The sequence below is a fragment of the Scomber scombrus genome, chromosome 23 (genome assembly GCF_963691925.1).
Source record: "Scomber scombrus chromosome 23, fScoSco1.1, whole genome shotgun sequence".
Lineage (NCBI taxonomy): Eukaryota > Metazoa > Chordata > Actinopteri > Scombriformes > Scombridae > Scomber > Scomber scombrus.
In genome coordinates, this window is record NC_084992.1 from 21,913,268 (window position 1) to 21,927,350 (window position 14,083).

Here is a 14,083-nt window from a genome sequence, read left to right on the forward strand (position 1 = left end):
CCCTGAAAATCTCCTCTCTACAAACTGATAATGGACAAAACAGTCCCACAACCTCATCTCATATAATAATACTATAAACAGTGAAGCTTCACAATGTGTGTTATATCAATGAGAATGTCACAGATGGGTTGAAAACAATGGGAGCCAGAGTGGTTGATTATTTTCACATGTCCTCCTCTCTGTGTGTCTCAGTTTAAATCTGGTGTAAACGACTAAATAAAAGTGGAGTAGAATCTAACAAAGAGAGGAACCTCCTCCTCCTGCAGCCGCCGCTCACAAAGCCAATCAATAAACAGCCAATGGGCTGTCTGCCATTGACTCACTGTCTCATCCTGCTGCCACTCACGGCTCATCGCTGTTGCTGCTTTTTACAATCACCACAACTCTACAGACAGTCTACTGATGTTTGACTGATGTAAAGGTTGAAGTGATGGAGGTATCACTGTAGAGAGGAGCCAGCAGTAGGAAATACATGGAAGCTAGAAGACTATGAAGAACATATAGAGAAACATATATAGAAGATGATATGATGTAATCAGACTAAATCATCATTTTCGGAGCATTGTGCGATTTGTGTACAAAACGGGGATAACCTGTTAGTTAGTTTATTTCCACATATAGAAAAATTATAAATACTCAGTAATAATAAGTACAGAGGAATATGATGAGGGAGAATTGCTGAGAAACCCATCAGGGGCTAGCAGAGTGGCAACATTACAAACACATAGAGAATGAATGCAAGTATACATTACATCATCACTGCCACACTGAGAATAATAGTTCAGAAATAGCAGTACAGAAATGCCACAGATGTATTTGTCAGTAAACTCCAGCATTATTCAGGTTCTACACTATCTGCTTTTCAACCCACTGGAGTGGCAAATTAAAAAGCAAGTCAAGAAGGGACTCACTTATAGAAATGTTTGCACAGTAGGACCAAAAACATCTCCACGACTCATTTTCATCCTTATCTGTAATTAGAATCAATCGGTATTGTTATATGCATCCTTCAAGGTGGATGATAGCGGCCTACATACCACAAGTGTGGAAACACAAATGGAAAGCAGCCAACGGAGGCTATTTTTGGAAAACGCTCGCCCAGTTTGGTCAGAAGTTGACGAGCGTCGGCCTCTCCAAGATTCTGTCAAAGAGATGTGGTTCTCTGCTCTCTCTGCTCTGACATGTTTGTTCATTTCAGCCTACTGCTTTTGGAAAGTAGCGTGGATGCTTTCATATGGTACAAAGAAAAAAAACAAAAACAAACTATGATTTTTTAGCACTCAGTGAATATATATGTGTGTGAGCCGTTAGTGCAAAACAGACCTGTGTTTGTAGATTAAAGGGATGTCACACAGATTTTACACAGCTCAGCCTGTGAGAGTACAGCGGTCTGTGGTTCTACGTGAGCTTTATTTTTACCTCCAGTGAAAAAAAACACATTTCTAACAGAAAGCCTGCATTCCAAACTGGGGCATGGACTTTGACAGACATGTGCATATATCAGCCATGTGAATTCTAATAAAAGATACTCTTTTTGTCTCTTGGTTTATTTATTATTCCTTTTTTTTTTTTTTGGTGGAAGCTGTCATTCTCTGTGAGATTATTTTAATGCCATGCCGACAGTGATGGAAAACATGGGGGAGGACATGAGTGGAACTGAGGTTCACAGCTGGGTTCAAGCTGTTGAAGGCATCTTACCAGGCACCAAAACTGCAGAGTGAGTTGTGTAGAAGCTCTCATGGATCAAATCTAACATTTGTGTCTTTTCATGTGTTTTCAGATCTGTCTAAGAACCGTCTGTGTGACCTGCCGGAAGAGCTCTGTCAGTTCATCTCTCTGGAGACGCTGAGCCTTTACCACAATGGGATGCGTTCGCTGTGCTCCAGCCTGGGCAACCTGCAGGCCCTCACCTACCTCAACCTCAGGTGAGTCACCACCACACAACCACAAACTGCTGTGTGAGTCAGTCTGCTCATTGTACTGTCGTCTGCTTTGTCAGGAGATCAACCTCAAATGTCTTGTTTTGTCACGACCAACATTCCACCACACACAACAATATATCACATTTAAGAAGCTGGAATTTGAGAATTTGGACTTTTCTTTCTTCCCATTCATTTTCTATCAATCAATTAATCAACTAGTTCTGGTCCAGTTTGTCTTCACACTGCCTTTAAATACAAAATAAGACATCTAAACATGATGTCATTGCTATTAACTAATTCACTGGACAGTTTTGGTGATGTCATTCTGCATCATCAGAGCTGCATGGACCCATGTGGTGAAATCAAATATCAAGTCAAGTGTGTTTATTTATCTTCCCTGGTGTCATAAAGAGCTCACAAAGTTCTAACTATGTATAACATTATTTTTCTAATAGGGCAGATGTTCCTTTTTATGTCATAAGTATAACACACCTCTGTTTGACCTAAAAAATGTGTTACCATGGTTACACATATGTATGTGCATAACTATAAAGATCACTTCAGCTCACATGACTAGCAGTTTATGTTTTAAATTGAGGCCAGAAATTCAAAAAATTGTAATAAAATGAAATAAACAATCTCTGTGTAAAATAATCAGCAATTATATAAATCTACAATATAGATACATTCCTGATACTATATACTAGTGTTCAATGTTCCTGGGATTAAACAGTAAGGACAGTCTCAGTCGTATTAGTGGGAGTGGGAGGTACTGGGAGCTGTGCTGTTGTACAGTCTGATGGCTGATGGGATGAAACAGGCCCCCAAGTGCTTTGAGGCATGTGGCTGAATGTACCATCACACTGTCATGTGGTTGGTCTGCTTTGAGAGACCTCCAAGACCAGGTCTAGATCCTGGTTCTGTAGCGTCTGACATTTCATTGTCATAAAAACTTCAACATCAGACACGTCTCCTCCCTAAAGGCTCTGACACACTCTCAGCTGTGTTACCTCATTTCACCTTCTCAAAAGTTGATCTTGAACTGTGTGCAGAGTGTGCGGCCAACACTTTAATAGTGTGCAGGTGCCTAACACTTGTGAAGCACAGCTGTTGTTTGAACACTGCATCTGAACTTGACTGTTTATTTATGCTGGAGATGAATAGAGGCCAGACCTGCCTACAGCAACACTACCACACAGAAACATGATAGAATCACACTATGACCTTCTGCTATTGTTCAGTGGCAGGAGGCAAAATATTAGTTAAAGGCAAAGTGCGTTCATATTAAATATGATCATGCTGCAGAGCTACAGACAAAAATCAAACCATAATCCTGAATCCTAAAGAATGATCTTTGGCTCTAATATTGCAAATTAGAGCCCGACCAATACTGAATTTTTTGGGGCTGATACTGATATTAGGGGATTAAAAAATTGGAATATCAATATACTGGCCGATAATCTTATATATACAGAATATATACATATAATGCACATTTTTTACAATGTGGTCAAACATGAAATCAGTGCACTAAAAACAGTAAAACTTCACAGGGAATTTAATTATTATAAATTCCTATAAATGTTGAATCATAACAAATACAACAAAAAAATATGTATGTATATATATTAAACTTAAATTAAGAAAACTTTTAGAAAACTATACAACTTTTAAAAAAGGTATTGGTGCATATGGGACAACGCCGACAAAATGAAACACCCTAAGATATTTACTCCAAATCGTTCAGCCTTAATTGACACTCCTCTTTATTCAACACCATCACTTTATTGTTGCTAAGAGACCAGAGACAGAAAAACCCTCCAGGTGGCTGCAAATCCAGCAAAAGTGTCAGCACACTGTAAAAAATAACACAATTTGTAGCACCAAGACATTTTTATTGAGCGTAATTATACTTTTGAAATCCAATGCTCCCTCACTGCAGGCCAAGGTGGGCGTGCCTCTTGAATGACATCATTGTTTGTGTGTGTGTGTGTGTGTGTGTGTGTGTGTGTGTGTGTGTGTGTGTGTGTGTGTGTGTGTGTGTGTGTGTGTGTGTGTGTGTGTGTGTGTGTGTGTGTGTGTGTGTGTGTGTGTGTGTGTGTGTGTGTGTGTGTGTGTGTGTGCTCTTGTCTCCACAGTCGTAACCTTCTGTCCAGTTTACCCCCGTCGGTGTTCCAGCTCCCCCTCCTGCGAGTGCTTATCGTCAGCAACAACAAGCTGTCTTCGCTGCCCGCCTCCATATACTCCCTCACACACCTTCGCCAGCTGGTACGACACACACATCAACACTGTCTCACTGTGCTGTGACTCAGTAACTCAGGAAAGAATGATACATGGAGAAAAAGTAACATTTCACCAGTGTTTATTCTTTCAGTATAGATGGTCATACGTCCATGGCAGCTGTGTTTAAAGTTTAAAGCAAGTCTACATATGTCTTAAAGTGGAAAAACAAGATAACATCATTTAGTCAATAGTCTTATCAGTGTACTCCAGTCTGTGTCTGCACTTCACTAGTCTGGTGTCTTTCTCTCTTTCAGGATATAAGCTGTAATGAGCTGCAGTGTTTGCCCGCAGAGCTCGGCCAGTTAGAGTGTCTGAGAGACTTAAACCTGAGGAGGAACCAGCTAACCACTTTGCCTGAAGGTACACACTCACTTCACCATCAACTTGTCACCACATCCAGTTTTCTCTGCCCCACATCAAACCCCATATGCTCACCTCAGCTCGCAGTGCAACCATCCAGCATCTCTCAAAGCTCAGTGTTTGTACTCACTTCAGATTTGTTTACATCTTAAGCTATTGAAGATGATAAAGATATCTCATCCACTAATACTAACCACCTGTTAGTCTGCAGAGTATATTTATAACACCCCGATCAAAGCATCGCTCTGTATTTACCATATTAGATGGTAATTGCATTATTACAATAGACTGTAAAGCATTTGGATGTAGCTACCATGACTTAACTTATTGGTTTGTGGACTCCCATTATGAAGCCTCGAGTTTGCATTTTGACCATCGCCATCTTGGATTTTTGGAGCCAGAAGTGACCATATTTAGATGACAGGGTGGAGCCGACCTTAATGCTAGCTTACGTTAGTACTATGCATTAACAACCTATGGTTAACTATGATAATGCCAATGCTACTTGTTGCTAGAGTCGCTAAAGTCTATAATGATCGACTCACATTTGGAGCCAGCCTCAAGTGGCCAGTCTAGGAACTGCAGTTTGTGGCACTTCCTCATTGGCTTCATTTTTTCCCGGAGGTTGCTGCTCGATCATTACTGTAAGATATCCATCAAAGTATCGAACTGCTTCTGACTTAATGCAAGCCTAATGGGTTTTACACCATTAGAGCCTCGTTCTCCTGCTCATTAGGAGAGAACGGAAATGAAAACACTTCTTAAAAAACAAAAATAGACAGACCGGTTTCCCTCTAAGTGTTTGCTAAGTATAGATTTAGCCATCAAATTTCCATTCAATGTGTTTAAAGTGATGAGTAGGAGAGCTGATATTAAATATGATGGACATACCTGACCTGACACATGATCAGATAAATGTGGCCAGAGCAGCAAATAAAGGCTTGGTTCAATGCATTGTGTGTTTCGGGGGTGCAATTACCTGTTCTCCAGCAGGTTACTTGGTAAATTCAGCATTATTCCAGCAGACACCACTCTCTAACAATAATAACCCAACATCATCACACATTTTGAACCAGATAGACCTGAGTGTTAAAATAACTGTGTAGATTTAATGAAGCATTGTTTCTCTTTCCCCATCCAGAAATCTCTGAGCTCCCTTTAGTCCGGCTCGATGTGTCCTGCAACCGGATTTCCCACGTTCCCCTGTGCTACCGCCACCTGCGGCACCTCCAGAGCATCTCGCTGGACAGCAACCCGCTGCAAATGCCGCCGGCTCAGATCTGCTCCAAGGGCAAATACCACATCTTCAAGTACCTCAACATGGAGGCCTGCAAGAGGAGCCAGGAGGAGCTGGAGAGACACCTGAGACCCACCGGCTTCAACAGCTGGTGAGGAGGAGGAGGAGGAGGAGGAGGGGGGGGGGGGGGGATGGTCAGGGTCATGTTCCTGCAGGTCACAGTTTCAGTGTCAGGCTAAATAAAGTTTACAGATATACATTTTACATAAATAAATGATCTTTTACTGACTCAGCATGCACTTGATGCTCTTCTACCAGAACAGGAACAATGTGAGTGTGATGAGAGCAGGTTCAGTAATTGTAGAACAGGACATGGATGATAAAGGCTATGTTAAATAACCGGAAGGCAAGCTTCATCAAATATTTATAAACATGAATGGAACACTTTTAGCTGCCTGGTGAGCCATTTCCATAAAATAGACAGCACAGAGGACACAGATAAGAGCTGTGTGTGATAGTGCTGCTCTGGAAAAGAAAAAACACTGCCTCACTGAGTCACTGCCTTTTGGACTAATGACCCCCTGTGTAACGAGACTACTGTGTATCGACTGTGTGTGTGTGTGTGTGTTTAATTGATCCTAATGTGTGCTCTGCATGTTTCTCTACAGTCTGTCAGACCAAGAGCTGTTCGCAGGTCAGTTTGGAGGGCTGGACTCTGGCTTCAACAGCGTGGACAGCGGCAGCAAACGATGGTCTGGGAACGAGGTAAAAATCACTGGAAACACACACACACACAAACACACACAATCACATATAAACAACAGCATAAAAAGACATCAGAATTATGGAAATCCCTGAAACTTGCGTTAGAAAACCCCCCCAAAAAAACCTTGTAACAATACTTCCATATGAACTGATAGTGGTGGAGAGTGTCTGTAGTGTTCAGATCAATGAGTCAGTGACTATCTGTCTCTCTGTGTCCAGTCAGCTGATGACTTCTCAGAGCGCTCTCTACGCTTGGCTGAAGTCAGCAGAGACCAGAGGAACCTGGAGGAGGAGGAAGAGGAGGATGCATCTCCTCTACAAGCTAACAAAGGTAAGTCAGTATTTTTCCTGTATTCATCAGTGATCTGGAGTAAAATAGCAGACCTATTCAGAGGAAGGTTAAATCTCGCGTCTCTCTGCAGTGAACGGAGAGGCTGAGCAGGTGGACTTCATCGACAGCAGCGTGACAGAAGAAGAGGAGGATCCACCCACACCTCCCCTCACAGCACCTCCTCTGGTACCTGTCATTCACACACACATCAGCCATTGTGCCACATCCTCTTAGTTGCTCAACATCTGCTCTCGTAAGGAATCTTAAAACAGGGAAGTTATTCTGATTATTGCATCATTCATTTCCAGGAGCAGAAAGAGAGTTCGCCACCCTCCCAAAGCCAGGACTCCACGATACACCGGTAAGTCCTCTACAACATACTGTAGATACGTGCTGCATGGTGCTACAGCATGCATAGTCAATAAGTGGACTCTAGTCTGGATCTGGACTCAACTACTCAATTATTCTGGGCAAGGAACAAAAAGTTTGACCACAACCTGACTCATTCTGCCTGTGAGTGTAACAGTCATGTGACTGAGGTGGGTGTAACAGTCATGTGACTGTTACACCACCTCAACTGTCATCACTCAGCCACACAGAAGATACAGCAAGCTCTTTATGGAATGTAGCAACTCCTGTTTGTATCTTATTCAAAACTAGCTGATATTAAAAAGAGAATGATTCAGAGCAGAAAACATTGTGCTTGATTTTCAAAGAAACAATGACCATAAAGATAAGGCACATGTATTCGTACATAACACAATTCAAAGTGCTTTATATAAAACATAAAATACATCAAAACAGGATATAAAAGCAACACATGGTGAAATAAAAAGCCATTTAAACATGATTAAAAGTGTTAAATTGGAAATGAAACAAGGGTAAAATATAATAAGACCGATAAAACAGAAGTGTACGATACTAATCCTAAAACTTAGATTTAATTAAAAGCAGCAAACAGAAAAGACTTCAGCTGTGATTTAAAAGAAGTGAGTTGTAGTTTGTTCCAGATATATGGAGCATAAAAACTACCACTGTGACACCAAACACACCTCTTTAAAACAAATCTGTCCAAAAAACATGAAGTAAAGAATCACAAAAGTCAACCAGCTGCATTTGAAGAGCAAAACTGTCAAATCCAACATTTTAACAATGATTACAGTGAAGGTCATTTTTATGCTCATGTTTAAGGACTTGGTTTCACATTAAAGTGGAGTTCATGTATCAAAACACCAACTACTTTTACTACAGTAATATGTGTTCATTTAAAGTAATATTAATTAATATTATAATTCATTTAGAGTAAGATTTATTAAAAGCTCAAACCTGTATAAAACAAAGGATGGTGATGTCAGAGTTTATAATGACAGCAGATGATGGAGGTGGTAAAATATGACTGAAAAATTCCTCTGATAGTTTATAAATCTGCTTTTATTAAAGGAGAAGGAAGGATGAGAAGCAAAAGGCTTCATGGGAAATGTATTTTCCTAGTAATAACCTCTACCAACACCTCATTTGTTTATACTTCTCATGACATCCCAGTTCATTTGAAAAGCATTTACATATCTGCTTTAATCACACGCAGTGATTCAGTCTCCAGTTAGAAACTGTGTACTCAGAGACACACACAGCTTTATCACTCTGTCTCTTTTCCTTCCTCGTCCTACAAGGTCATTTGACAGAATATTTGACAAGCTGGGAAAAGTCAACAGAGTTCAGTTCTCAGTGCTTCAGTGTAACTCACTGTGCACGCTGTGTGCTCTTATCTTGGAAAGTTAACAGTCTGGACGTGCTCATTCACCCGCTCTTAAGTTTTATCACGTCGTGGTAACTGAGCAGCATTGTTTAGAAAGTACATGTACTTACAGAGCTGGAGTTACAGTTAGTTCAGTTCTGAACAGGAGACTGCTGGAATACAAGGTTAGTTTGTGATGTTTTACTGAAAAACAACCTGTCTCAAGTCGTCTTCTCACTTAACAAACCTCTGCCTGCCTCAGAAGCTTGCAGCTGTGAGTCTGTCTGTCTCCAGACGTCTGAATCACTGCTGACATGTCTGATTAGTTCACTGATTGTAGAATTGGGAGCATTCCAGAAACGCTGCAGGGTGCCAGTTTGTGCCAGTTTGCTGTGATGTATCCACTCCATTTAACTGTGGCACACAAAATGCTGCTTCTGCCAACTACAACTGTGGGCTGTGTGTGTGTGTGTCTCTGTGTGTGTGTGTGTGTGTGCCTCTGTGTGTGTGTGTGTCTCTGTGTGTGTGTGTCTCTGTGTGTGTACCGACACGTAAACAAAACAGCACATTCACATTAATAATACAGACTAATATTAACATCGTTCACACGGCTCATCGTGGCTGAATTTAAATGGAGCTGCCAAAATTTCTAAGCTGTAAAAAGATGAAAGTGAATCACCTGCTGCTGTGTGATGATCAGCTGATAGAGATTATACGTCATACCTGCTGCTTTCCCAACTTTTAATTTAGTTTTCTCACCAACCTGCTGCCACAACCAAATTGAGCGCTTGGCCACTGTTCCTCTAGTTGGAAAACTACCTAGCACACATATGAAGGCTGTGATTGAAGTGAAGCTAAATTGAGGCTAAAACCCTTTTGATATACACACATCTTCATATTTTGTGTGTAGCTTCTGTATTAAAACGTTAATGTTACATTTGTGTGGTGAGCAGACATATTGAGGTCTGTGTTAGTGCTGAAGCCGAGCAGGCAGTGTTTTTGTTCCAGCACTAAGATAACGACATTGTTGGGATTTTGTGTCCCAGCACTTCTATTGGCTACATATTAATATGTGACACACAGCTATTGTTATCAGCCTGTGGGGCACTGAGCAGTATGCCTCATTGTTCACAAGCTTTGAGTTTTATTAACTGGACTCAGGCCAAATGACTAACATTCATTCAGAGCTGGAGCCCCTCATTAAGCCTCATATACTGTCCACGGCTCAGATTCAGTTGGTCGACAGACAGTGTGCTTTTCTTCAGACTCGAGGCACATTTAATGGAGCTGTTGCACAATCCTGAATCTGCTCCACACTCATGTTGCAGCTCCCAACAAACGGATGTTCCAAATCTTGGCTTCCAACACTTCCTCTGGGACGTCTGGAAATAGAATACAGAGACTTAAAATGGAAAGTCTACACCCAGTTTCTCATATTGAAATGATTTTTAAAAAGATTTGACACAATGCAGCCTTCAGACTGAAGATGTATGTTTTAATAGACTCATCTTCATGTGATGTCTCTGTGTTGTTGTTTGTCTTTAATCTGCTGTCATCTGTAGCTGTTAAACATTCAGACTAATTAATAAAACCTGTGATAACCCAGGATGACTCATGATGTGCTGTTCTAACCACATCTGTTGTTTACATGGATGTTCAGGTTTTTTTGGCCATGTCTCCAGTTGGTCTGCTGGTTCTGGGCTGATAGAAATGAGTAGTTTAGTCTGCAGCTTGTGATAATTCAGACTTTTTTAATACTATTTTGGGAGTTTGTCTGATCAAAGCTGACATTCCAGTGAGTGTCCTTCCTCTGCTCTAAGAAGAACAGCTTTGATAGAGACAGACAGGGACCGGTCTGCCACAGCTCTATAAAGGAAATGACTGCTGACTGATGAAAAATTCATTATCAAGCTTTTATTTATTACCTCAACTTTTACTAAATCTGTAGACATGTCTGTAACCAAGCTAACCAACTGAACACACACTAACACACACACACAGAACACAAGAACTGAGGTGGCTTTGTGGCGTTTATGTTGTTTACTGACAAATCTGGTAACAGTAACTCTGTGATATTTGGTGGCATTTCCCTCCCACATTTCAAAAACGTATGTGTCAGAGTGTTTCCATTCCTTCAAGAGGTACACAGTGGAGCTGGACAGTGGTGTGAACTGCAGCACTGCAGGCAAACTGGCTTTTTTTAAATAAGGGAAAAATTAATTAAAATGTTGTTTTGTTAGCAATATTCAGATCAAAATATTTCATTCTTATTCGCCGGTCTTCTCTCTCTTCTCTGCAGGTCCAGCCTCCATTTAGAGGTGGTTCCCCCTTCATCGGCCTCGTCGGCTCCCCTGTCCCCCTCCAGCCCCACCCTGGAGGAGCGCAGGAGGCCGGGTACTCTGTCCATCTGGCAGGAGAGGGAGCGTCTGCAGCAGCAGCAGAAAGAGAAGACCAGGTACACTCACTGTCATCACTTATGTACATATTGTTATTTTGAACAAATGTTTAATGTCACAATGAATTGGAGACTTCATACCACCAACTATGGAGGTCCTCATAGGTCCAAAATATTGGACTCCATCTAAAACAAACAAACCTGTGGAAAACCTACTTAGGCCTGACATATATAAAATGATCCAAACATGTAATGGCTACAGATGTATGAATCAAAAAATGGAACATTATTGCTAAGAATATTGTAATGTGCATCACATATTCTGTGTACAGGCCTATCAGAGTGAAGTTTTAGTGATGCCTAAAGGTCTCTGTGTGATTGTGAGCTGTCTGAAGGATCTGTGGGGAAATCTTCTAAATCTAAACAGTGTCCCAAAATTCTCACGTGACTGCAGCTACGACGCACGTCTACAAACCAACCAATCACAATAGAACACAGCAGCCTGCGTGATATTTCATAAGTGCCATAAAGAAAAAAAAGAAGTTAGAGTGACTTGTGATGATACAAGCTGATGCCTGTTCTGCTTTCATATTCTTTTTCTCTGTTCCCATCGAGGCTTCATGATTCACCACATGTTCACTTCACAGTCTGACAGTTTCAACTGTACAGTACAGTGTCACTGATTACAACCAAGACTTTATTACAGTTGTCTCACAGTCTGATTGTTGTTGCACAGTGTGACGGTGCCATCAGTGTGCAGCTCATCTATAGAGTACATGAAGGGTTTGCTGACTCTATCACTATGTGTGTGACTCCATAGTTTGTTGCAGATAGTGGATGAAGCATTTGATTTGATGGCATCTTAGTGAAGGGTGTAAAATGTATGAATGGATTAGACGCAGGCATCACATGACATTAAAACATGAATGTGACAGGGTATCACTGTTTACTCTGATGTGGACTGGAACACAATGTGAATGTGTGCTTTTCTAAGCTATCATGTGTTCAGTAAGAGCAGCTCTCTCTCTGTGAGAGGGAGGCAACTCTTTTCTGTCTCTCATATCTAATTATACGCTCTCCATGTCAAAACTTTTCAGTTTTCTGAAGTCATCGACCAAAACAGGAAGTCATGTGGCCTCTCCACCACAGACAGGAAGTAGCTCAGTGTAAGTGAGGCCAGTTGAACAGATGATTCCCTCAGCAGAAAGACACTTCTGACCCTGTGTTTACATTCAAATCTCCTTTCATTCATTCTTACATTTCCTCAGTTTAAAATCACGAATTGAAGCAAGTTAAAGGGTGTGGAAGTGTTAATTTTCTCTAACAAATAAATGTTGGTGTGTGTCTCCCCCTAGTGGTGGATCACCAGAGAACAGTACCTCCCAAAGTGGGCTGAGGCACAGATGTGCAGTAAGTACTGTTCTTTATACTTCATTCAGTGAGCAGTGCTGATCGTTGGACTGTATGATAACCTGAAATGTGTTTCTCTCATTAGAGTGCTGATCAGATGAGCACTGTGCCTCATTCTATACTTCTACAGCGCTCTAGCAGCAGAACAGGTATCACACACACACACAGCCACATTTGAATTGAACCCAGCACAACACAATACAGTATCTACAGGCACTGCTGGTACCTTCTTTTCTGGCAAAGCTAATGTTGTCACACATTAAACTGGCTGCAACACACACATCAATGAGCCACACTGTTGAACACACACTTCAGTTTATTTTGACTCTATATGGACAGTCCCGCTGCCAGAAAAACTCACTAGAACACCAAATGTGGATTCATCCGCCGCTGAAAATAGTCCCCAACAATTGCACTGTTTTTCCTGTTTGAGTAGGAACCAATGGCCTTGGAGCCACAGACAGAGTAGAGAAATCACATAGTAACAAGTAACAAACTTACAATGTTATTGTTTTTAATGCAATTTGTTGACAATAGGGGAAATGTAAATGGTGCCAGCTGTGCCTCATCTGTTAAATACACAGGACTGAATAATGTTGAATAGGAATATTTACTACAATATGTATTTCTGATGTGTGAAGTGACATATGGTCAGTGGCTGTTTGTGTGAAGACATTACACACTGAATGAATGAATGATGAAAGTTTAGCTCTTTTATTTGAAGAAAAACAGGAAGTTTTGTTTTACAATAATTTTTTAACTGTAAGTTTCATTTTGCGTGCATCTCACTGTACGTGGAGTATGTCCTGTTTTGTCCTGTCATAAATACAGAAATATAGGGAAGTGTAACTTGCATAATAAATGTGTAACACTGAGCTGAATGTCCGTCAGATGTCCCCACCTCACCCAAGACGTCCCCTCCACCTGGTCAGGCCCCGAGACCCAACAGCTTCCTGTTCCGCACCTCCTCCCGCAGCAACGTCAAACCTGCAGGTGAGAAAACAACACAACACAAAACACACTGTTCACACCTCCATCCACTGCTGCTCAAATCATCTCACTCTCTCTGCTGTGTGTGTGTGTTGTGGTCAGTGTTCACTCTGGGAGAGTCCGGCAGGAGTGAGTCTCGCACGACGCTGCGTTCTCCTAAAGAGGAGAGACCAGACATCATGCAGCTACGCAAGGTAACCCTGGATTCAACTGAGTTTTTATTGTCTTCATTAAAAAGAGGAGCAGCTTCACGTCACACTCCCACACACAGTCAGCACTCACAGGATTTACAGAAGCAGAGTCACATCATCTGTACCCAACAAACCTCATCTGACTGAAATGTAGAGCTCAATACACAACTGCTAATCCCGTCAAATTAAAAACACACACCCACACACACACACACCCACACACCCCCACACACACACACACCCACACACCCACACCCACACCCACACCCACACCCACACCCACACACACACACACACACACACACACACACACACACACACACACACACACACACACGTATAACACATTTGAAACAACCACAAATGACCAAAGTGCTGAGCAGGCTTAAAATACCAAAGTAAACAGAAAATAAGAATGAAAGAAAACAATCAGCTTAATAATGCAGGAAGAACAGCAGCAGGTC

At 41.4% G+C, this 14,083-nt stretch overlaps 1 protein-coding gene across 4 annotated transcripts in view; it reads left to right on the forward strand.

The window, feature by feature from the left end:
• Positions 1 to 14,083, forward strand: part of lrch4 (leucine-rich repeats and calponin homology (CH) domain containing 4) — a 51,237-nt gene that overhangs the window by 23,826 nt on the left and 13,328 nt on the right. For all 4 annotated transcript variants that reach the window (XM_062444354.1, XM_062444355.1, XM_062444356.1 and 1 more), the window contains 14 exons: positions 1,781 to 1,925; positions 4,061 to 4,190; positions 4,460 to 4,565; positions 5,707 to 5,953; positions 6,471 to 6,567; positions 6,787 to 6,898; positions 6,990 to 7,084; positions 7,207 to 7,259; positions 10,933 to 11,088; positions 12,126 to 12,194; positions 12,384 to 12,438; positions 12,524 to 12,587; positions 13,330 to 13,431; positions 13,531 to 13,622. In XM_062444354.1, the coding sequence (XP_062300338.1) occupies positions 1,781 to 1,925; positions 4,061 to 4,190; positions 4,460 to 4,565; positions 5,707 to 5,953; positions 6,471 to 6,567; positions 6,787 to 6,898; positions 6,990 to 7,084; positions 7,207 to 7,259; positions 10,933 to 11,088; positions 12,126 to 12,194; positions 12,384 to 12,438; positions 12,524 to 12,587; positions 13,330 to 13,431; positions 13,531 to 13,622 (1,523 nt within the window). The remainder of the gene's footprint in view (positions 1 to 1,780; positions 1,926 to 4,060; positions 4,191 to 4,459; positions 4,566 to 5,706; positions 5,954 to 6,470; positions 6,568 to 6,786; positions 6,899 to 6,989; positions 7,085 to 7,206; positions 7,260 to 10,932; positions 11,089 to 12,125; positions 12,195 to 12,383; positions 12,439 to 12,523; positions 12,588 to 13,329; positions 13,432 to 13,530; positions 13,623 to 14,083) is intronic.